This window comes from Neolamprologus multifasciatus, chromosome 3 (genome assembly GCF_963576455.1).
Source record: "Neolamprologus multifasciatus chromosome 3, fNeoMul1.2, whole genome shotgun sequence".
Classification (NCBI taxonomy): Eukaryota; Metazoa; Chordata; class Actinopteri; order Cichliformes; family Cichlidae; genus Neolamprologus; species Neolamprologus multifasciatus.
Genome location: NC_140441.1, coordinates 13775600 through 13801136, shown reverse-complemented (window position 1 = coordinate 13801136; position 25537 = coordinate 13775600). Strand labels below are relative to the sequence as shown.

Sequence of the window (25537 nt, the reverse complement as noted above, 5' to 3'; positions counted from 1 at the left end):
AGATTCACAGGAATTGAAGCGCTGCTGTTTTTTACTGTAAAAATCTATATGAAGACAGATGAGTACTTGTGGTATCAGGTGGATGCTGCTGCAGCATGTGGGCTCTGCATGTGTGAGTGTGTTTCATGTTAAAAGAAAAAAAATTCAAGGTGATTTCACCCACCAGTATGAAACTAGAAAAGAGGATGAAGGATAAATAGAACAGAGGTCATTGCAGAAGGTGATTTAGAAATCAGCAAAGAGCAAGATTTGAAGAGTCCTTGATAACATGGCACATCAGAACAATTTGAGCCTGCAGCAGCTAAAACACAGATCAGAGAAATGACAACCAGTGTCTTAAACGCAGGTAAAAGCAATGTATGGAAGAAAAAGCAAGTCTTTGTTCACACTTTGGTGAAGAATGTTTTTGTTTGTGAAATAATTAAAGGAACGAGTCCTTGAACTCTTCAACCCTGGGACATAAACACCCATGTAAGCAAACCTAAAACTGAACGATAGCAAAAGTAAGCCGCCAGTTCTCCTCAAAAAACCTCTATGAAAACTGTTGTCATGGTTTTCCTGCCCGCCACCACCATTCTTTACACGAACAGTTTTAATTTCAGGCCTTGTTACGTGATGTTCAATGTCCTATTCTCTGCCGGTGTCCATGAGGCTCAGAGCTTTTACAGGAGTATGCTGATACAGAACAGAAAGAAGGCTATTGCTCCTCAGATGTAAAAGGCACTGAGCAAGGTCACACTGGGTAGCTGATGTGTGGCGCACACCATCCTCATCGGCTCTTAACATCATAAGAAAAAGCCTTTGCACACTGATAACATTGTTTTCTGTTTTACATCAAAGTTAGTTATAAAAATATCGCCATTTAAAGTAGGTTAAACACTCAGTATAACAAGCTAAAGCTTCAAGCTCCAGTGTATGGCGACGACGTAGAATTAAAAGGGCGAAAGCGGATCGTTGAATGAAACGAACCAGAATTGTTTTGTAAAAATGCAGCAACTTCACTGGTTTAGCTTTCGTCCGTCAGATACACAACAGAGCACTATTTTTGGTAGCGCATGCTAGCGGGCTGTCGTTATTACCGTGTTGTTTGGAAAATACGGCACACTTAAAATCAATCCTTTGATTTTTCTGAAAATCGACAGTGCCCCTTATAATCCCGTGTGCCTTATGTATGAATTCTGGTTGTGTTTACTGACCTCGAAACGATTTTATGTACGAAAATCTGTCAAATGTTTTAGTACGACTTTGCTAAGCTACGAACCCGCACCGCTTGATGGATTGTCGGAGCATTACGGCTATTGTAGGCGGAGCCTCGCGGAGTGATACGTACTGTGCTTCAACATAATATTACCGTATTGTGTGTGTATAACCTCTTTTTAAGTTTTGTGGATATTATACATGGTTATGCTGAGGATATGTCGGCCAATTTCCACTGAAAATGCCTTTTGGTTAAACTGTCAGCGACTTTAATGCACATAAAAACAGCTGCTTGTTTAAGTGAAAACACATTGATGGGGTTTTTTTGCACTAATAAAGTTGTAAAGTATTTTGTCTAGTGTCAATTATATTATCAGTTATATCGTTATCATAAATTTTCAAATGTACATCGTGATAAATAGTTGTGGTCATATCGCCCTGCTCTAGGTCCAACCTGTACATTCAGATCACCTTTTTTGCAACACACACACACACACAGGTATCAGCACTTCAGTCTTATACTCAGTATAACAACCCAAAATGGACAAACCTCAAAGTATGTGTGATATACATGCTGAGATACACTATTCTTAAGCATTGCACATTTCCCTCCATTAATCCCTTTTACACACACAAAAAAAAGATTTTTTTCAAGTATGATTCAAAATATGAAATACTGAAGACCTCAGCATGAGCAAATCCACTGATTGGCCACATGCATGTCTGAAACCCTCCGAAACGTTCTGCATGTCAGCCATTACATGAATTCAACCTTGGAAAGAGAGACTGCTCAAGGATAAGATGACAAAAATAAATTTCTCTCCACTCCATCTCTGTATATCCAAACAACTTCTGCAATCTTTCCATTACCCAGCTGCTCCAACAGCTTCATCTACATCTTCCACGGCTGATGCAACTGCTTTTCTAACTGTTACACAAAAGCAAGGCTGCACTTTGTCTTCCAACCAGGTTATTTACAAACAATTGTTTTTTTGTTTTGTTTTTTTGCTTGAACCAATTAAAATTTCATAAAATGTAAACTTGTAGACTTTGTTATCCTAAAATAACTAACCTATTTTCAAACTTTTGTTGCATTTAGCCATGTTCATTGTACGGTGGGAAAAGACCACAGAGAGGATTTATGGATGTAATGAAACATTGCAACCTTTTTTGCTTTGAAATCATGACATTTTCTGTTTATGTTAACTTATATAAACTGGAAAGCATCTTTTCTCTTACCCACAGCTTAAGATCAGATATTTTGATACTGAACTATTCACGAAGCAGACTTTCTGTCTACTTACCAAAACCATAAAGGTTTGAAAGATGTTTCAGAAGATTTCAAATCAAGTTTTTCACTTCAGTGAATATTTGCATCTATTGCCCGACCTAATCTTACAACAAAAACATCAGAGACTTGGCTCTCTGATACACTGTTATACATTGTTGCCAGATTAAAGATTAAAAACACCATTTACCTCTCAGTGGAGAAAAAGGCATGTTTTGAGCTGCATGTATATGTTGGATTAGACTCATCTTGTTAATTTTTAATTGAGGAGAGAAATTGCACATTTAAATGTGCTGTGAAATGTGTAAATGATGACAGCAACAGGAAATCCAAATTACAAAAAAATAAAAAATCTTGTGCTTGTCTAATTCAACAATTAATTGGTTTTATAACATGTTAGCCATTTTTAGTATTTATAAAATGCTAAATGTTATTATGCTGGCACATAAATACAAAAAAATAGAGTTTTCCATTTATCAATGTAACATTGTACAAAGTTTAACACGAATGTTTTGATGTTGTCTCAGCAGTTAGTGATCAGTCACATGGATTGAGCGGATTTTAACTTGTTTTCTTATTAAGGAATAAAATGCAAGTTGTCATAATTAGATTAAAAATAAATTTCATCTGTTTCACCATGGTTTAATAAAAACAGAAGTGAGGTGCACACGCAAACACACAGTGCTATAAGAGCCCGTATAGCGCTTTACTAGTCCCTAAGGACCCCAAAGCGCTTTACACACACACATTCACACACATTGTATTTGGGCTGCACGATTTTGCATAAAATGAGAATGACGATTTTTTTTGCTTAGAATTGAGATCACGATTCTCTCACGATTTTCTTTTCCAGTATAAATATTTATTGCACTTATTAACTGCACATCAACTTCGTAACAGTTGAGACTGAATAAAAACAAATGTCTCACATTTTGACGTTGCCGCAAAATGTTGTACTGCTTGAAATTCCGTCTCCACCGTTGCTCGACACTGCGTGTATAGAGCAGGTAGTACAACAATAGAAAAATAGTTGCGGGACGGCACTGCGTAGCGTTTGTCTAGGGTGTTGATCGTTTTCCTAAATCCCTCGTTTTGCACAGTGTTGATGGAGCCATATCTTTGGTCAGGTGATAAGTAACAGCCTCCGTAATTTCTTTGTGCCTGCGGGAGTTCGACGGGTATGGGAAGCGCTGTATGAGGTTCCCGTTATTGACGTTTGGGTGGTTGACCGGGACGGATTTTCTCCTGTCACTTTCTCGTCATCCCTGACGTGCTCTCCGTTGTTTTTTCCCTGCCAATTTTAGCAGCCAGCTTCTGTATCACGTGGTATAAGGCTCCGCCCTTGTCATTTGTTGAGCAGGAAGAGTGAGCGCTTGTTTTCATGCAGATTACGTCCCGGATCAAAACGCGGTACAATTGTCGTCGTCTTTTCTTTTTTTTCTTTTTTTTTTTTTTTTTAAATCGTTGTCATTTGGAAATGAGATCGCACATAAGTATGAATTGAGATCGCGATTTTCTAACGATTAATCGTGCAGCCAGTATGATACATTGTAGCCACAGCCACCCTGGGGCGCACTGACAGAGGCGAGGCTGCCGGACACTGGCGCCACCAGGCCCTCTGACCACCACCAGCAGGCAACAGGTGAAGTGTCTTGCCCAAGGACACAACGACCGAGACTGTCCAAGCCGGGGCTCGAACCGGCAACCTTCCGATTACAAGGCAAACTCCCAACTCTTGAGCCACGATCGCCCCACATCGTTCACATCTTTCTCTTTGTGCTGCAAGTGGGAAATAAACTCCCAGGCTTGTGTTTCTCCCTCACCAGCAGCAGTAATGCACCTGTGTTTCTGTGTATGGGCTGCAGTGTTATGGAAGGTGAATAGCACTACCTTAACAAGTGCAAGTTGTTGTGACAAAACTGCTATAAGCCAACAACAACTGGCACCTGACACAGGCAGAGAGTGTTTTCAGTCGGAAAGCCAAGAAATAAAGAGCAACATAAACCATGTAATCAGCCAGAAAGGTCACACAGGCTAAGTGTCCAAGACTGCTAGCGCACTACTTCTTAGCTGTGGCACTCTGCAGCAACTGAGTACACACTCGCTCTCTTTCAGCTTTAAATGCATCACACCATTAATCTAAACTACCCTGAGTAGTTTTAGACGGGCTCTTACCATGCCAGCCACCAATACACAGAATAGAATTCAATTTATATCCAAGCTGTGAAAGAATTAATCCTCATGCCAAAATGTTCATTAGTTCCAGAGTTTCCTCATCAGCTTAACTAGCCAAACAACAGCTAGAAAAGCAAATTAAACCAGGAAAACATGCACAAAGCTGGAAGCCTTTGGAGCGCACTTGGCCGAATGTCCTACCTTAACCCCTCTCACTCTGAACTCAGCCAGAGCTCGGCTCATCTTGGAGGCTGCTGTGTTCAGGTCCTTTCCGCTGGCGATGACTTTCACTAGTAATGAGTCATAGTGTGGGGAAATGACGGCACCCTGGAAGGCTGAGGCGCTGTCCAGACGGATGCCCATGCCCTCGCCGCTTCGGAAGACCTGGCAGGAAGAGCACGGCACAGGTTAATATTTTTGAAGGAAAATGTCTGTCATTGCACAAGAGATATAATATAGATATAATATAGAAAAAAGGTCATTATTAATAGTCTGTTATCAATATATAACACATTTTTTGTACACTCAGGACAAACTCAATTTCTGCAATTTCTGATTTGTTCATTAACAATAAACAAATGTGCAAAACAATATATGCACAGTATTTTTGTGGATTTCATTGCATTGGATTTTTCTGCAGTTGGCAAGATAATACACTTGGATAATTTGCCAATACAAGATTTAGTGTTCTCATTAGGGATATTATTGTATTACCCTGCAAGGTCTAGAAATGCTACTGAATGCATTTCCCCCCCAGCTATTCCTCTTCGATATATTTTACAGGAAGCACTAACATTTGTGTTATTTCTGCTATTGAAACTGCTATTAACTGGTTGTATTTTCACTACTTTGGAAACAGACAATACTGGTACATGTCCCTGCAATCACTGTTTGAGCTGGGATCAATGACCAGTGCAGGCACATCTATTCAGACCCTGAAAAAAAAAAAAAGCATATTAAAGAGCCAGGCAGGAAAAGTATCCTGGTGTCTCAGTGCACTGAAATGTAACAGTGTGTTAGATTCAAATTAAGCCTTTCGAGCTTAGTCACATGTCTCTCATCACTCCCTCATTTAAAATATGAAAGTTAACTTTAAAAGACCAAAAGCTAAAATATTCTGGCTGTTGTTTAAACAGACATTGAAGCGTCACATCTACCAGGTGCCTAAGACCTCAGCATAACGTAACATACACTGAAAATAATGGAGGCCGGATGTACAAGAAGAGGAAAATAACGAGATGAGAGTGGAGAAAACGAGCATGAGATGAGTGAGAAAGGCTGAACTGTTCCAAACCACTTGGCAAGAGAGCAGAGAGGAAGGCGAAGTGAAGAGGAGAATGAGGAGTGTCCAACAATACAACATATGGAGCCCCTTGAGGGCTGGTGGAGAAAGGAGTCGAAATTATAATTATAACAATGTTTTGCCACACTGGTGATCTGCTGCTAATATTAACAGATGAAGTAGACGTGCAGAGCTGTCAACATTCATAATAATAATTTTTCATTAATCATTTGCGACACAACTCGACATTTCATCTAGTTTGACTCCCTGCCACATTTAAAAAAATAAAAAATAAAAAATTGTGATAGTAATGTTTAAAAAAAAAAAAAATCAAGCCAAGCCTCATCTGTTTTTCATGGGAAGTGGAAAATCAGAGCAGCAATTTAATGTGCAAACACATAAATAGAGAACATAATGAAAAGCTTGAAAGTCAATATTTAGTATGACCATCTTTATTCGACATGGCCTGGACTCTCTTAGGCAGCTGTCTTTAGTCAAAGTTCTCCAGGCTTCTTAAAGGACATTCAGAAGTCTTCGTAGGTTGTGGCTCCCTTTTCTTCTGTTCTCTGTCCAGAGACTAATGTTGAGGTCCGGGCTCTGCGGTGGTCGATCCATGACTGATGGCATTTAAATAATAATGTAATATGTATACTTTATTGATCCCTGTGGGGAAAATCCTCCCTGTATTTAACCTTTCTAGACTATATTGCATGGTGGAACATCTGACCCCCACTATGTCTTAAAGATCGCTGTAGACCCTCCTGACCTACTCCATACATGCCGATGATGATTTCAACCAAATCTTTCAAATTTGGATTCCTCGCTCCATAAGACCTGTTGCCACTAATCTTTAGTCTTCTCCACAGCCACACTTCCACCGAGACTATTTCTGAGGCTTTACTGAACAGCAGAAGGATAAACTAACGGGCCTGATGCAGCTCTCAGATCCTGGTTCAGGTCTGTGGTGTGTCCATTTCTCAAGGATGTGACTTTTAGATACTGCTGTAGATAGTTTGTTTTAGGCCTGGCACTTCTTACTTTGTCTTCTATTTGTCTGGTTTGTCTGTTCAAATGTGCCATTTTTTAGGCAAATCACCCTGTTGGTGCAAAAATACTATTTTATGCATTAAAAAACTATTGTCTATAGCAATTTTTACAGATTTGACTAAAGAAATGGGAACAAATCATGTGTATCCAAGGACAGAATTTCACATTGGCTCTTTATTAAATTGTAGTATGCATAAACACAAGACCTGTTCATCCCATGAACAAGGTGCCAGTGTTACGTGGATAAACAGAAAACTAAAAATTCAAAGAACTTTTAAAGGCCTTTGGAAAATTTGAGCACTGTTGGTCAGGATCACTTACCAAAAAAAATTAAAAAGTAAAAATAAAAATCTAAAGCTTCTTAAGCAAAATATAAAGTAACGAGGGGTGTCTCAACACATCTGTGCACCATTTAGTTAAACATTTAATCGCTGCAGAATTTGCTAAGACTGCTAACAAAGCGTTATGAGAGTTGGCACAAGGGGTGATGCAGCTAGAATAACTAGGACTACACATTTTAGTGCAAGTATTTTTGCACTTGATGGATTTAACAGTTTTAAAAAAAAAGGGGAAAAAAGGCCAAGTTGGCGATGATGGAAATTGTGGTTGTAGGCAGGTTCATATAAACTGGACGCCGTCTTAGAAAGACAAGAACCCACAGTATCTGTGTCAAAACTAAAGAAAGCCCAATCAGCCCAAATGAACACATGTAGATGCAACATTTAAGCCAAGTTAAGTGCCGCAGCAGGGAAGTAGCAGATGTGAAACTGCAATTTAGACATCAATACATCTCATCATCAAGCTGAATACTAAATAAAACTCCTGCACAAAAAGCAGGAGCAGTGATGTTTTCTGCAAATTGAAATGACCAAGAATGTCAGAAGTAAAGTGAACCCAAATATATCTTAGGTTTCTTTTTCTGCTGCTCACAAAGAAAAAAGAAAACCATCCCACAGTTCTGTTGATGGGCTGTACTCTGCCAACTGTGGCTTATCGGTATTGCCGATGGGGCTCTAGGGCAGTTTGTTTCCACAGTCATCTTGAGGCCGTTGCCAGCTCTCATCTGTGCAAATACCCCTGGGAAAATCTACAATCTGTTTACTTTTCCACTACTCATTAAATCTTTCCTTATTGTGGACTGGCTATATTTTAAAATTGTTCTGTCATCCCATAAAGCTGCGGGCCAAGCATACACACACACAAGACAAATGCAGTTGTTTGCACTGAGTGCTATGTTCAAGTGACTGGCTGTCTGATAACTGTCCAGGTTTTTCTTGCACGCTGTTATTTAATATCAAAAAGCTAGATCTCCCAGAGGCAAGTGCTTAGCATTGCTTATGCTCAAACTGATGCTGCTTTTTGATTTATTCAGGCTATAGTCTTCACAGAGGTTCACTGGGCATCTGGGCCTTTTTCAGCAACACCCCACTGCATAATGAGAACGGTACTTGGCGAACTCTTTTATACAGAGGTTGAAAAGGAGGGAGACGGATCAGTAATTAGCTCGAAGCCAGTTCTGTTCCTGACATCCTGGCTTTGCTGTTGGCTTGCAAAAACCTCAAAGTTTCTGAAACTATTAGGGCCACCGAACAGCGATACAGTCTCGCATTTGGATCAACATGTGCTGATGGACCTGATCTCAGGATGACCACGGACATCTCCAAGGAGGAGGCACAGGAGGGCACCACCACTGAAATCACACTGGATTAAATCTAAATGCAGGATCTGATGATTTGACAGCTATATGTAGGAGCAGCCCGTAACAGTGCCTGGTGCACTGTGCAAGATACGGAGCACATGGAGTTTTCTTCAAGGAGACTGTTGCTTATTCAGCAAGACAATCCCAAAACACATTCAACACATATTACAATACCATGGCTGCAATGCAAGAGTGCTGCAGACTGCTCACCCACATAAACATTTTGATGAATTAAGGACCAAAACCACTGAACTGTTAAGTAGCTGAAATCTTGTGCACATGGAATAAAAAAAATGTATTTTCTTTTTTTTTTTTCTCTCTTCCCTTTTTTAAATGTTTATTTATAAGATTTTAAGTTCAAAGTTACATAACGTCACACCAGACAAAGGACATAAGATTCAAAAACAGTAACATTTAAGCACAGAAAAAAAAAGAAAAAAAACAGAAACCAAACAACAAAAAAAGACCCCAAACAGGAAAACAGGAAAGAAAAGGAAAAAAATAAAAACGAAGTAAATAAATAAATAAAAATACACCAGTTAGCCAGTACAAATTAAAAGTTCAAAAGAAGCACCTTTGTCCAAAAAAGATGATCTTCTGTGTGAGGTTAGACAGGGCAACAGAGAGTTCACCAAGACCAGAAGATGTGGGAAACATGTCCAGGGAGGAATCAGGGTCCGGCAGAGGTGCAGTTTCACACAAACACAAAGTGCAGTCAAATGGGTTAAAGTTTATGTTAAATTCCCATTAATATGATTGAGAAAAGGGCCCCAGATTTCGACAAACTTAAAATGGGTGTCAGCCAAACGATAACGAACCTCTTCAATATACAAACAAGCAATCATCTCACGTAGCCAAACCTTGAACAATGGAGGAGATGGTGATTTCCAGGCTCTAAGAATAAGTAAAAATGTATTTTCAAACTACAGCTATGACTCTGTAGTTCACAAACACAGAGGTGATGCAGCTCTGATAACTAGGACTGCAAATACTCCATATGCATGTTCCAATGTTTTTGCTGCTACAGTATATCAATATGATCAAGAGTAGAAGGAGTAATTTTCTGCAAAGTGAGACTCATGACATGAAGTGACAATACAAGTGATTCATAAGAAATCTGGCACAAGAAAATATTTATCTGTAGCTACAGAGTACCAACAAAGAGTCCAAATAGAAGTTAAAACCCATTTTTAAACATTCCTGAAATAGAAAAAGGGAAGACATGAGTGTAAGAACACTTCAAAAAACCTTCATCTTCCTTTATGTTTATTTTATACTGCTAAAACAAAAACCTGAGGGAACACTTAAATCATGTATATGATTTTGATGAACAAGTGTAAGTCATTGAGAGCAACATGAAACAGCAGTCAGTGAAAACCATCAACCCTTTGAGGGTTGGATTCAAAAATCAAACCAAAAGTCAAACTTAAAAATTAACACACACACTGAAATAGGTTGCGTCATAATATGGCTCAGTAGTATGTATGCACTCAACGTCTGAGCACGCTCCTGGTGAGAGTGTCGATGGTGTCCTGGGATCTCTCCTCCCAGACCTGGATCAGAGCATCAGAGGGCTCTAACAGTCTGCAGTGATTTTTAATATCAGGTGCACTGATACAATACGTCGTATAGGCTAATTATTGGGTTCCCCTTGGAGGTGATGAGAGCCAGTCAGTGACATCAATGTAATCATGCAGGAGCTGCCTATACACGCTGACCATATTTCTGCGCACCACAAGCCAAAGCCTTTGAACCGGCATAAGCTCCGATTTCATCCTGGTACCTAACAGCACTCAGGCTACTGTCCTTGATCCTCCAAGTAGATGCTTCCCCAGGCTCTCTCTAACCCTCTGTCAAAACCAGTCATGCTGGATGATAACACTACTTTAGCCACACTCTGCTTCTTCAGACTCCTTCACATCTATCACACGTGCTCAGTGTGAATCTGCTCTGATCTCCGACGAGAACGAGGCACCTGTAATGAGCCTGCCAGTTTTGGCGTTTTCTGGCAAATTCAGAACTAAGATCCCACAACAGGATGCCGGGCCCTCAAGCCACCTCATGGAGTCCAGTTCTCATAGTGTGGTCAGAAACATGCTGGGACCCTCTGTTCCTCCTCACAGAGGAGCAGATACTGGCCATCCTGCTGAGTCGTCTCGCTCTCTCATAATGTAAGAGCCCATCTCACAGCATCTCTTCCACACTCTTGAGACACATCAAAAACTCCTTGCAACACCACATACGGATGTGCCATCCTGGACGAAACGCCACCAGGAGGGAAAAAGGAGAGCAACGGTCTGTGGTCAGCACCTGCAACAAAATTCCCTTTTCAGATACTGTCAATTTAATTTGTACAAAAGTAGGTCAAATCCCCAACAGATTGTCATCAAATCCAGATTGGATATCGAAGTGGAAGTATGATAAAAACAGTTTTGCCTCACATGCAAACCTACACACTTTGCCTGTGTTTATTTTCTCTAGTTCAGACACGCAACCTCACAGCATTATACCACATATTTGTCATAAATCTTGCCATACAGCTGCAGCCTCCTGCAACACTGAAGACTGCCTGCACAGTCTCACTTAACTGGACCCATACAAAGAAACACTGATGTATTTAATAAAAGATTTATGTTTGAATACATAAATCTTTGCTACAGGCTTTAATATATGCTGGACAGCAATAAGAAATGCGGCTATAAAAACACATTCATGCAGAGAAATCTGATACCAATATTGTTTTGAAATAGAATTTTTTTTACTGTAAACAACTCTACGCTGCCTGTGTCAGGAGACTAATCAAATGGGCAGGAAGACAGATGCTTACCGTTACACTTTACTGAACAAATATATATACATGGGATATGTAGTTGGACTGGAAGCCAAATGACTCAGTGGATATTGGAACCAGTCAGACAAGTAGTTTAAATGGGAAAATACAAATGGGAGATAGAAAAAAAAGGAAATCTAAATCCCAGGACACTTTCAGAAACAAAACATTTCCACTCTGCGCCCCCCACCCCCTTCCCAAATTAAACCAGTGTAGTGGCATTTCTATATTTACTTTTGTCTGCTATCTGTTAACGAGGGCTTGTGAACTTTCACGCTGTGCCTTTGTCAATATATGAAGACGCAGTATGTGATCAATGCATTGACGTTGGCTTCAAGCATTCAGATATCAGCAGAATGGTGCCAAAGCAAAATGCCACAGAGACCATCCACTCGCTCAGCATGGACTCGAACAAAAACAGCATCTCTAAAGATTTTGCAGCCAGAAAAAGAAAAGTATGAGAGACTATACAGGCAGATTTGAATGGAAGGCCAAGTACCACATAAATAATTAAAGCGAAGGTGGCAGCTTCTTTCAGCTCAGGGCGCTGTACAACAGGAAAAAGAAAAATTCTCTCACTCTTTCACCGCGTCATTTTATCTCCAAATTAACTCGTTTTCTTTCATGCACACAGGACATACAAATAATTTAAGTGCTTAAATGGTTTCACTGACACGCACACACTGATTTGGTTCGCTGTTGTCTTGTACACTTGTGTGGGCGGTCATCTTGCTCCTTATGCAATAATCCAGCTTTATCCTCCTGTTTTCCTTGGGATTCCTGTTAATCAGTAAATGCACATGTGCACACAAGCTAAAATGAGGGCTTTCTGCTCATCTTCCTTATAATATTTCTACAATCAAACAATGTCACTTTTCACCATCTTCCCACCTTTTACCCTCACAATTTGTTCAGTCGTTACTGCAAACTCTGAAAGAAAGTCTCCTTTAATGTGATCTCTACCTTCTTTTCTAAATGCTCAAAGTGCCTCTCTCAGATTATCCTCCACTCACTCTGAAGCATAGATCAATGGTATATTTCTCTTCAATTGCAACAATAGCTTATGTAAAGATTTTAGAGAGCCGAGTCATAAAAACTACAGTGTGGTCGGCACAAACAAATGAGCTGAAAAGTGAATTTACACTGTTTCACTTGACCAAGTCAATATGCCACCTTAAAACAGTAACAAGTGAAGAGCACAAAAAAAACGAGTCCAAAGAGCACATTTGAACATTGATTTAAGACGTCTACACATATAACAACACATCAGTGGTTTTACTGAAATGGTTTTATCCAACTGTTGGGAGATCACAGAGTTTCAGTGTGAGAGCCTTGCGATTCATCATGTGGACAAGCTTTACACCACTGAACTCAGACTGGGGAAATCCCTCTCAAGCAATAACAACAAAAAGACACTTTACTATACAAAAAGAGCAAATTCATCAAACATTTTTGTTGCACAGCTCTCTTTATAAAAAAGTGCCAAAGCAGAAACATGATTTAATGTGTTTTCACTTCTTTGGTAAAGGAAACAAAGTCACAGGTTTGATCAATCGTAGCTCCCAAGCTCACATTTGCCTCCACAGCAGCTATGGATGTGGCCACATATATAAACAACTGGCCGAACCTCTGCCCCCGAAGGAAAGACGGTGGGACAAATGGCGGCTTCCAAAAATCTGCGTTTGCACCTGTGCATTTTTAATTGCTTAATTTTGAGTTTATAACAATTGTTGGAAGACATACTTACACACTAATTAAAAGTGCAACTTCTATCTTTCTAGTAAAACTACAAAATCGGCAGACTACCTTTAAAATTTAAAGTAATATAAACTAATATAGGTTGGTCAGCTTCCCGCTGTTGACAATACTGTGTTTTTAAAGACGTGGTACATTGCAGCAGGGGAGTGTAAAGTGCAGAAACAGATGTGAAATGACTTTGATTATGGGCCTTAGTTTCAAACAAACAACTGAACAAGATCCTTGTTACCTTCAACTCATTTAGGGATTTTAACACAGCAATGGTTCAATTTCTCAGGCTCCGTAAGTGGACCCTATTCCAGATTTCACAGTTAGCTTGCTTTTGTAATGACAATGAAACCTCTTCAAAACACTCTCCAAACCACTTACCATTAAGTCCATTTTTCCTTTTATCCACTCTACTCTCGATTCCCACTTTACAGACTCCTCAACCGAGGCTCACTCACAGCCCCTTCACCTCAAACCTTTCACCACCTTTGCATTTTGGCAGCCTAGGCTTACATATAGACTTATAAGACAGCACGAACGCACCTGAATCTGATCTATGGAGAGGAAACATTGAGACAACACTCTGCCTGCCAGAAACAGACCAAAAGTGAAGGCAATATCTGAGCTCCAACTGATATCGTACCAATTAGAGTTGGAGAGGAGCAGATGGAGAGGCAGAAACACAGAGAGGTAAAGAGCAATGAAGGGAATGAGACAGAATAACACATGGAGTTGGGGAGAGATGAAAATGTATGTCCCATGTTAATGTTTGAAGTCAAGCTGCATGGATGAGTGAAGACTGAAAGAAGTGAGACAGGGGCAAGTGAAGTAAAAACAAGGTCATTCGCCAACACCTATTTCAATATTTCAAACAAAACAAGACAAACATGTATTAAGAATTGCATCGTGTGTCCAAGCATTACCAGATGAGGCCGGAGGGTCCTTCACGACCCCTAAAAAGCTCTTTTAATTAATTCTCTATACAAAGTTTGCGAGCAGGTCAGAAATGAAGACCAACTTAAAAGGGGGAAAATAAATCCAGCTTTCAATCATTTGACACAGAAACAAACTTCACAACTTTGTCACCAGTTTTAAAGACTCGATGTCTCTAAAGCATCTTCCTACTTTTCTCTTCTTTTTGCTAAATGTGTAAGTGGGTTGACTCCCAAGGAATTTGGTGGCAGTTTATGTGCAGCCCTGGAAAAATCTGGCCATCTCCTGAATATAATTACTGATGTCCTTCATAACTGGGTGTCTCGCTGTCACAGCTTCTGCATCATGTAACTGCAACGTGCCAAATTAAAATGTGCACTTGGTATGCTGTCACAAGCCCCCCCGAGCCAGTATGTTTACCACAGTTTTCAATTAATATATTGACCTTTTATTTCACTTTAGCCTAAATTAAAGATTCCAAGGGAAATGTTAACTTTTGAAAGTGGGCAGATGCCATAAGCTCAGTCTCCACTGACACCATAATGGTTATAGTATTTAATATTCCGAAGAGCTAATGACAGAAGACCCTTGAATCAAAGTGTGAAAAAAGGAAATCACACAGCATATATGCTGTTCCAGATGAGCATAACAAGGTGACATCTTCGTATGTGGCACAGAAGGCAGATAAATCAGGGCCAGTCATAGAAATGAGTAACAGACTGTTGCCTCAGAAGGACGTCATCTCTCTCCTGCGCATTTCTTATGGTCACACATTCACTGAGAACATGCACATGCTCTGAAAGCAATGCATTACTACCTCGATTATTTATGAATGTATGTGAAAAGAAAACCTTGGTGTTTGCCTTCAATACTGGAATACATCTAAGACGTGGAACAGCAAAAACACGTAAGGCAGCACACAAAGCCAGATCCTTATTTGCTCCATCCAGACTTTTGTTCTCAAATAAATGAAAAATACTAAAGCAACTATGCACCCAAGTGTAGTCTAAAAATACTGCCGTCTATATTATTTACAGAGACTCAAAAAGATTCAGTCACCAATCGCATACAATCAAGACATGTGATACATGTTAAGACTTTGGCAGAATTTAAGCCCGACCACATGCAAAGTATGCTCATAATCTCTTTCTGTTCCTCAGACTGTATTGAATCATTGCCAGAAAAGTATTTTCTGCAGACCAAAACAGAGTGTTCATGCTCAGGTCCAAGTGAAATCAATGTATCATATACACACACACGACCTACCTGACAAACTAACAACCCAAACATAATGCCATTATGTTAATGTTATCTCAGCAGTATTAGACTGGTAACAAATTTGGCCAAAAAATTGCTACAAATTAAATTAATTGTGTTCTATGTGTATGTAGTACATCCATGTGATGCTACTGGCCTTTAGCTACAGGTGCTTTACGCTGGTCTGCTTTAATACCGAACGCCGCCAACACTGACTGGAGAACTTAATGCCTATGTTGATAATAAGCAGGACCTCTCTCACTCCACTATAACACAAAGGGACGAACACTAGAGGTTTATTTATTTTAAACCGAGACCTTTTCACAGAATTAATGGCTGCACTGGTTGCATAAATCTGACTCAGCTGACTCATGACTACTCTAATGACAGCAAAGCAATTTCTCCTTGCTTCAATTAAAAGTTACTCTGCATTTTCTACAATCTTTCACAAGTTATTAGCAAAGTCTGAAACCATGGAGACATGAACAGTCTCATTTCATTAACAGAAAGTTAACTGGAGACTTTCAGTGGTGCATGAAAGGAGCCTTTTGTAAACTTATTTTCTTTCACTGAAATTATTTTTGAATTTTGGAAAAGAAAAACCAACACTTTCTTGTCATCTCTTGTAAGAGATGACATTTCCTGTCATCTCTTACATGCACGGGGATCCTTCTACTGCAAATAATCCAGTCACATTGTCAAAGGAAAATCTTTTTGTGCATATTTTTCATTATCTGTGGCTGTAATCCACAGCTGCTGTACAAGTGCATGAATTTAAAGTACATCAACTCTGATACTTTATTTCACTTTTACTCCTATACTTTCAATTTCACCTTCATTTCCTGTCCTGTACAGTACAGGTTCTATTTTATACTATCTCACAAAACCATTACCTACCTCACTTTCCTCCCTGTATGTCTCCCTGGGGTATCACTGGCTTTATTTATCCTCTTTTACTTCATTTAAAATCTTTTCTTCCTTTCTTCCTTGTTCTGACTTTCAGTGTTTATTTTTCCTCCTGCCTTCTGCTTCCCTCCATTTACCACTTCACAGCAGCATCGATACATTTTAGGCCAAGTCCAAAGATGTGTTTGTCCTTCATAATAAAAACACATTTATAGCCAAGTACTAACTAATTTGACAGTAAATGTGCGTGCACACTGCAGAGCACACATGCCCTGCTTTCAGCTTCTTGTTGCCATTTATCAAAAGCCCATTTTTTGAAACTCATACTGAACTGCTTTCTCCTTTCAATCCTCTCAGAGTGTGTGTGTTCCAGACGGAGGTGTAATGACCCTAATAAGCAATAGAAGACTGCTTCTTCACAGTTTTTTCTCCTTTTCATTTTCTCCCTTTTTAGCTCTGAAATTTCTGTCAATTATCACCCATTCTGCCTTGCTTCTACTCCTCAGAACACATTAATTTTCCCCTCTCTTCATATTCTCATCATCCTCCCTCTCATTTTCACCCCTTTCCTCCTTTTATTTCCTTTCTACTCCTGTGTAATTCCCATCTTCGCTCCACCCCACACACCCGTGGCCCAGCACTTCACTTCAACTGCCATCTTCCTTGCTTGAACCCTCTTCCTTCTTAATCTCCTCTTCACAATTTCGTCCCTCCCTCCTTCATATATTCCTCTATTAAAAATTTGCCATTAATCACCTAATTACATACAGTAGTAACTAGGGATGGGTACCGGTATCCGGTGCCATTATGGCACTGGTTCTGACATAAACGGTAGTAACCAGACCGAAAAGCAGCGCACATTTCGGTGCTTTTTGTTTCCTGAGATGTCATACACTTTGGATTCTAGCCAATCATTTTACCTTTCCAAGGATAGTAGGCGGGCCCAGGTACGTACGTTCTTTTAGAGCAGAGCTACAGATTAAAAAAATGTTTGAGTGATACCATATATGCCCTATAGCTGCAAAAAAGGCTAACATTGGTATCTTTTTACAAAAAAAAAAACAAAACAAAAAAAAAAACAGCTAAACATGGGGTTTTTGGACAAAGTTTGTGTTTTCCGTTGTTTAAGCACCGGTTCCAACCAAAGGAGGTATGTTGTATCAACAGAAAAGGCTAACTTGGTTATCATTTTGCAGAAAAAAAAAGAGACTTCTAAAAATAAAAACATGAGGTTTTTGGACAAAGTTTGTGTTCTATATTCTTTAAGCATCGGTTTGAGCACCGGCACCGTTTCAAAAGTACCGGTTTGGCACCGGTATCGGAAAAAACCTAAACGATACCCATCCCTAGTAGTAACTGTTCCATGCTACCATCATGAGAAAATATGAAAAATAAAAATGACGCACACACAGCTCCTTAAAAATGTACCCATAAATGTCCACATTTTGTCCAACACCGAGCAAAAATCCAAACAAAGTGACTCCCAGCATAACCTCAGGAAGAAATACTGGAGCAGAGATGCTTGATGCCACACACACACACACCTCATGTAGTATTTAACATCAGTGTGACCATTAGAGTCAGTGGCAACCAGATGTCTGTGACAGCACTACAAGCTGTTTGGGGGTTTGGACGGAGGTTCAATGGACACAAACACACTTATTTGAATTACTAGCAGTCCACACTTAGACTTGCAGCCACAGCAGATATAAGTTGGTTCAGGAGGAGATGCAGACCTCTGCTATGAAGATGCATGTTTACACGCGTATGTACTGCATGGAAATAAATCCTCAGATCTTGCACATACAGTTTCCACCTGTCAATGCCTATGAGATTCTGAAGAGAGCTAGTGATGTCTAAGTTTATACTCAAAAAATAAAAACAGTGTCTGAGGAGAATAAATTCAAACATGGTAATTCAACAGCCTAGACAAGACCCATCAAAGTTTCATCACCTCAGGGAAGCTGTTGGATTTTAGGTCCTAATGTTTAAATATGGAAATCTTGTTGAGTGTCCTCAGAAAACACCTTCAAAGTTCACATCTGTCCTGTGTGATTCCACCATAATGTTTTCTAATGTCTCTCTGCTTTTTACATTTAAGCAAATCTAAAGCTCAATTACAACCTGGAATATATGAGCATTAAGGTTGCCCTTAATTTCAACCTAAATTTTATTGCAGTTTAGGCTCATAGAAGCTACATGTTGGCATGTTCTCATTCTTGGCTAAGCTGCACTGTTTGCACCGGTTTAATGGTTTATTACTGAATTGTTATTAGTCAAAATAACAGCATGACTTTGTGGGTTTAAATGGGGTCTGTCCATATTTTGATTTGCAATAAAAATGTGGATGATTGCTGTGAAATTTATTAAACACCAGAGACTCTGCAGTCATGTGACAAAGCACAGCCCATCATTTATAGCTTGTTGAACCTAGCTTGGTAGGAATAACTTGAATTGTTGTCTGTAGGACTTTCAACCTGATGTGTAGGAATTCTGACCCACTCTTCTTTACAACACGTTTTGCACACGGCCCCATTACATTTCAATCAGACTGAGGTCTGGACTTCCACTGGGTCACTGTCACATGACCTCACATTTGACTCTACGGGACCTTAATATACAGAGGACTGTGGTTGTCTTAGTAACTGGCAGATGCCTAAGCACAGTGACTGTAAAACAAGCCCACCCCTCCACCACCGTGTTTGGCAGTTTGTATGTAGTGTTTGTGCTGATATGCTGAATTCTATTTTCAGTAAAAAGTTCCAACTTTGTAAAGCTAAACTACACTACATTAGCACATTTTGCATCTTGCACATGTCTTTGTCATGTCTCGTCTATAATATCCTGACCATAACTTGAACCTGGTATTCAATACCACTGCACAATCCACTTCGTATAGTCCGTCATGTCTTTGTTTATCATACAGTTAGTATTGTATAGTTACCATTATAGTGTTTTATAGTTAGTAATTAGTACCTTTTATCCCTTAATTTGACTGAAATTAAGCACGTTATTTATTTGTAATTTCTAGTTTGATCTCTCTTGGAGATATATCTTTTATATACTTATAAATGCACCATGAGGGGCTTGGGGTGAAACAGAATTTGGGTACACTGTATACCGTGTATACTGTTGTATTGACATTAAAGCTCTTGAATCTTGAATCTAAGCTGTGCGGCCATGTTCTTTCAAAGAGAAGAGGCTTTCTACTGGCCCTTCCAAAGAAGCCACACTTGTTCAGTCATTTTCTGATTGTACCATCATGAACTTTGTAGGCTTCATTTAGCTAGTTAGAGTGAGAGGTAGGTCTTTGATTATTTTGAAGTTTTTTGAGCACTGCATGGTCTGACCTTGGGGTGATAATTGACTCCTATAAATGGAGAAGAACGGAACTCATAATTTCATAAGGCGTCCTTCGCTTTTCCCCACTACAAATTTTTGGTCCACTCAAACAGATCCATGACGACTTGTTCCCACTGAATGCGTCTTTTGCAACATTGAGTAAAAGTCAAATGAAATACTACTGCTAGTGTGGCTGTTTTAGTTGGACACACAACTTACCAGGATTTAAAAATATTGCTCTGCTCAACACAGTTGGGGACCTTTATGTGAAACGCCATCATCCCCAGTCAAGGTATTTGGATTTTCTACCAGTGTGCTTTACTTTTGATTGCTAGTGCAATATTAAAGGATTTTTTTTCCTGCATGTGCATGTGGCACTTCTTCGCCTGCGGCAGAAGCCTTAGCCACTGCTCAGGCTTGTCGAGACTTCTCTCATCTTCTGGCTCACCCAAAAGTTCAAACCATCTATCAGCTTTCATCTGCGGTTCCCATCTTCCTCACTGTGACGGCGCCAAACACATCTTAAGGCTATGCCTATACTATCCTAATATCCAAGTGCTTCCTCTGCAATTCCAACGTCAAATCTTTGATGTACTTGTTGCTTCGATGCTACGCATTTCTTGCGCCTCCAGGATCATGCTGTTTAGGTTCATAAAGTCAGCTACATTTTTAATTTATTTATTTTTTTAAATCACATACACCGATATATTTGTTTTTCTGTACTCTTTTACAGTTTAAAAAAAAAGGAGGAATCGTCCATGTTCAGTAGTTGTATGAAACCGAGGGACACGTGAGTGTTTTATATTAAAAAAATTAAAAATATTAATACAGCACATTAATCGGCCACCCCTGCGTTTCATATAAACTTCTTATGTATGCAAATATGTCCAATAAAATAAAGGCATTCATTGAGATTTTGTTATAGAACTGTCAAAGTTACAGAAAGCAGTATTTTTTATGCCGCAAATAAAGAGTTCATTAACAACCAGTACAACTCAGATTGCTACGTGGTTCAACGTCAAATTCGACATGAAATGTTACTTTTAATAACACGCAAACATTTCACATTTTACCAAACAAAGAAAAAACTACTAAAACTACAAAATGCAGTTTCCATTGCTAAATTGCATTTAACTTTTAAAATAGTATCTGTGCACTTATTGCTTTATAAATGTTATTCACAGTGGATTTTATTTATATATTAAACACCAACAGCTGCAGACGAGCAGTTTGTCAGCCTTTATCTGTTCTGTGTGCTTCAATACAATCAATCTCAATTTGTTCTTTTCTAAAATTATACAGTGCCACCCCGCCATGCAGCGTAAAGATAAATTCTAAAACTTTTTGCAGCAACCCAAGACAGAAAAAACCAAAAAACCCACATTATGATCCAAATTTTATTCCTGTAGCAACACCCAGAAATCACAAGATGATGTTCCTGGTCACAGATGCAATCAGCACCATCAGCAAACACAGATGACAGATGAAAAGGAAGCTGCTGTGTGCCAATAACACATTACAAAACCTTTTGCACATTTATCTTTTTAATCATGTGACAAAAACAGAGGGGGTGGAAAATATGGTAACTGAGGAACAATGTAGAGAGAGAGAGAGAGAGGAGGGGGGGAAAAGCACTTTGATGGGAGAAAAATCCTGGCGCCAGTCAGTGGTAACCCTCAGCCTCCTAGCAGATACAACCTATGGTATAAATTTCAAAATCCTAGGTCACTTCCTTCAAGTTATCATGTTCACAACACTTTCAGAAAACTTGACCTCTCACCTTGAACTTGAGGTCAACATCACTGAGATTCAAATCCATCTGTGATTTTTAGTAGAAACGATTAGGGTATCAATTTCAAACTCTTAGGTCGCTTCGTTCGTGTCTACGTTGCCTGCCCGACTGCGCCCACCCACAATACCCCAACAGCCTTCTACGGCTGAGGGACAAAGATAAGATAAAATTCAATGGAAGAGAAAAATTTGATCAGAGACTACTTTGTGTGGTTTCTGTCTCCATTTTCATTCTTATGTCTGCATTAGGAAATGCAACACCATAGCAACAACACAATCCAAAATTCACTGGCAATCACTTCTCTTATCCTCACGCTCTCTATGCAGTATAACAAAAAGCATCTGATTCTTGCTAAGTAGGTCACTTCAAACGACATCTCCCTTCCCTACATTGCACCATCCTGATTTTTACTCCATTTCTCCACCAGCTCCAACTTTGTTCCTACAGTCATTCAACTTTCAGCCAATTCTTAAGATGAATTCAGCTATTATTCTGTCACTTTTATATATGCAACAATAACAACACCATATTCATGAAATGGACCTACTCCTTGTCCATTCAAAGCATACAAATAGGAGATTTGCACTGGTTGCACTAAATGCTACAGCAAATACAAGACAAGAGCATCACCGTAGACTGCTAGCTAGTCCAAACAAGAGAAAATAATATTAGCCCTTTCTAAGATAAGGAATGTGGTAAACAAATAGCAGCTGGTTTTATAATATTTAGAATGAGTCAACAAATTAAAACACATCAATTCATCTGTCAGAAAGAAATTATCAGATAGATAAAGCAATACACAGACTATCCATCCCTTTTATTTCCTGAAATGCTTCCAATGTGATCGACTGTGTTATACACTGGTCTCTGTTTACTAGAAAACTGTAGGTTTGTGTACAGGCTGATATCTGTGTCATTAACTTGTTCATGTACTTGATGATCTGCTGAATGTTCATAAGAATCGTCTGCTCCGTGTCTTTTTTCCCTCACTCTTTCAAAAACACCCCACACGTCTAAAATAAAGGCCTGGTCCTGTACCTGTCACCTCATGCATTGCAGACCTTCCCTTCTCAGCTTTTATCCTCCTCATCATCCCCTCCCATCCAACACATACAGAACTCAACTGTTTTATTTTGAAGTCAAGCTGAACTAGCAAAGACTTGAAGGTCTCAAAGGCATTAAAAATACATGACAGACAGACAGAGAAAAAGAGCAAAGTTGAGGGAGGAGAGCTGCAAGGGGAATTGACAAAGAAGACAAAGCCAGAGCGCAATGTAGCCGAGTCAAACGCAAACAGTGGCAGCTTAGGAAGCAAAAGTGGGAGTGAAGTGGGGTGAGAGCAAGAGGGAGTATCAGGAGTGCTGAGGAAAATGCCAGAGATTAAGGTAAAGCTGCTACGCAAATTTCAATTAAATGATAAAAGAAAAAAGCAAACGTGAAAGTGAAGCTTTATCGACTTAAAGTGCTCGCTGTGCATCACTCTGCAGCTGACGGTTGCTCACTGGTGGACATGAGGTAACCTCATGTCTTTACCATGACATATCAGCACTTTACTTTCATTGTTAGTGGCTTCAACTGCTGCTCATAGTTGAGTTTAATTCAGGTCACTTCATGGAGCCGACTGTTACTCAACCAGTCGTTGCTTCAAACTGCTAAATTTCATGGACATTACATCGTCTCTGGTCACCGTAATCACAGTGCTCCCTGTGTGGATGCCGCTTAAGAAGGTATGACAAGCCAAGGTTATGGGAAGTGAGGTTATAATGCTAGATATTTAAAAAAAAAAAAAGGGGTGGGGGGGGGGGGGGACAACAGAAATGGAGGGAAAGAGGGATTATTAGTTAGCCAGTTTTATGGGAAAACATTTGGGTGGGCTGCCAGGTCCTTCTTTCAATTGGTGTATCCGGTGGGATGAAGCAGCTGGTGAAAAATATAGATCAAGAGCAAAGTTCAGAAGCAGAGAACTTTTTCAATCCTGACTCACCAAAGAACCTTCAGGGGCTTTGAGCCAAAAGACCATCTCCTAGATTTATTTTTAACACCACTTTTAAACCTGCATTGTACATACTGTGTCACAGAAAGTGAAGAAGAACATCGGTGTTCAGCAGGGGGATGCAGATAGATGCTCAAAAAATAATAAAATTAAATAAAATTACTACACCACGCTCCCTTTCAGCCTACAAGCGTTAACCTAAGAGAAACACTGCAGCTCCCTAACACCAGGCACAAAAGCAAGTGACAGTAAAGGAACGCATCAGCAGCACAGCTCAACAAAAGAAAGTAGAAATCAGTTAAACTAAAATTGCACTTTACAAAACAGAACAAAACAAAACACCAACATTAAATTAAATCATCAATTTGAGGAAACAAATTATCTTGGTTGCCTAAAACTATTCAGATATATACACAGACATTTCTAAGCACGTAAAGAGTTTGACAAATATTTGGAGTGTCACAAATTTTCTGTATCTTCTCTCTGTATGACACAACATCAGATCTGAAATTAAACAGTCAAGATCCAAATGAAGTGCAGACACTCAGCATTAATTTAAGGGGTTTGAAATAAAAATATAGCATTAACCCAACAGTGTGGATTTACAACAAACTGCATACCCGTTCCCGTCTTTCAAATAATCTTAAATAAAATGCATAATTTTCCGTCAAGTCCCGTCAGACAATTACAACTAAGGTTGGAAAGCACGGACAAAGAATAGATTTCCTCCTTTGTGATGTTTGCAGCTGCCAATCAAAAAGATGGTGGATCTTTTAGCCTTTAGTGTTATATGCAGTAGTGAACTCAAGAATAGGGAGGTTAAGATGAAGTGAGAGACTGAATGTAAAAGTATTCTTCAAAGTCACAATGAACTTGCTGCATTTGACTAAATTAGAGCGGGCAGTATGTCCCTGTACGCTTCACCATTCATCCAACTGTTCCTGTCTTTTGTCATCAATGAGAACCAGCGAGACCGTGCAACTGGATGCTATGCATCACATTGCCTCCACTACTTCACTTTCGCACTGCAGACTTAGTTGTTGCTCCTGGAGTACTTAAAAGTAGAATGGGAGGCCCCTCTTCTATGGAACCAGCTTCCAGTTTGGACTCAAAAGTAGAGATAGTGTCTGTCTCCTAAGATTTGGCTTAAAACTTAACTTTTTGATAAAGCATACAGTTAGGGCTGGATCAGGTGACCCTGAATCCTCCCTTAGTTGTGCTGCAATAGGTGTAGTCTGCTGGGGGATTCCCATGATGCACTGGGTGTTTCTTCTTCAGTCACCTTTCTCACTCACTATGTGTTAATAGACCTCTCTGCGTTGAATCATACTTGTTATTAATCTCTGGCTCTCTTCCACAGCATCTGAGGCGACTGATGTTGTGATTTGGTGCTGTATAAATAAAATTGATGTTAAAAAAAAAAAAAAAAAAAAGGCATCATTAAGGATCATTCTGAGAAGATTTAACAGGCGAACAACCTATACCTAAACTTTTTAGTCAACTGTCCAACTACCTAATATCTCGAATAGGTGAAGCTACATATCAAACCGCCATTTCTACAAAGCTTCCTTATTCAACATATATTGCAACGGTATTAAAATACAAAAATCATCACAAAAATATTGCAAATACTTGCATTTGTTTTTATGAAAAGAGGATGGAGATAAGTGATGAAAACAGAGGAAAATCTAACTGTTCAAATACATTTTAATCTTTCCACATCTCAAATTCACATCCACGTTCCATCTTTATCCGGCATTTCCATTTCCATTGTGTCCATCTCCTCAGGTACAGCTTTATCCCTCCTAATCCGCTCTCATCTAAACTCCTTTACTCACTACATCTTTCTCATCTAAAACCTTCTGCTGAGGTCTTGCCATTTCTTTGACTTGTGCCTCAATTACACTTCCAACTTGCCCTTTCAGTCTATTCCTCCAACATCTTTTTTAACCTTGAGCTCTGCCTCAAACCAACTTCGTTTCTTACTGTAAATATAGTTTTTACCTCCTTTTAAATACACGCCACAGCTGATAGGTGTATGTGGTGTATA

General features: G+C 39.4%; 1 protein-coding gene and 1 long non-coding RNA gene across 3 annotated transcripts in view; both read right to left on the bottom strand.

The window, feature by feature from the left end:
* LOC146521716 (pyruvate carboxylase, mitochondrial-like) overlaps positions 1-25537 on the bottom strand; it is a 316433-nt gene that overhangs the window by 155387 nt on the left and 135509 nt on the right. For both annotated transcript variants that reach the window (XM_085149207.1, XM_085149198.1), the window contains exon 12: positions 4862-5044. In XM_085149207.1, the coding sequence (XP_085005333.1) occupies positions 4862-5044 (183 nt within the window). The remainder of the gene's footprint in view (positions 1-4861; positions 5045-25537) is intronic.
* The window catches only part of LOC146521720 (uncharacterized), a 46657-nt gene continuing 28663 nt past the window's right edge, over positions 7544-25537 (bottom strand). The window contains exon 2 of the long non-coding RNA XR_014872076.1: positions 7544-25537. This exon is cut by the window's right edge and continues 22626 nt beyond it. This is a non-coding gene — a long non-coding RNA (uncharacterized LOC146521720).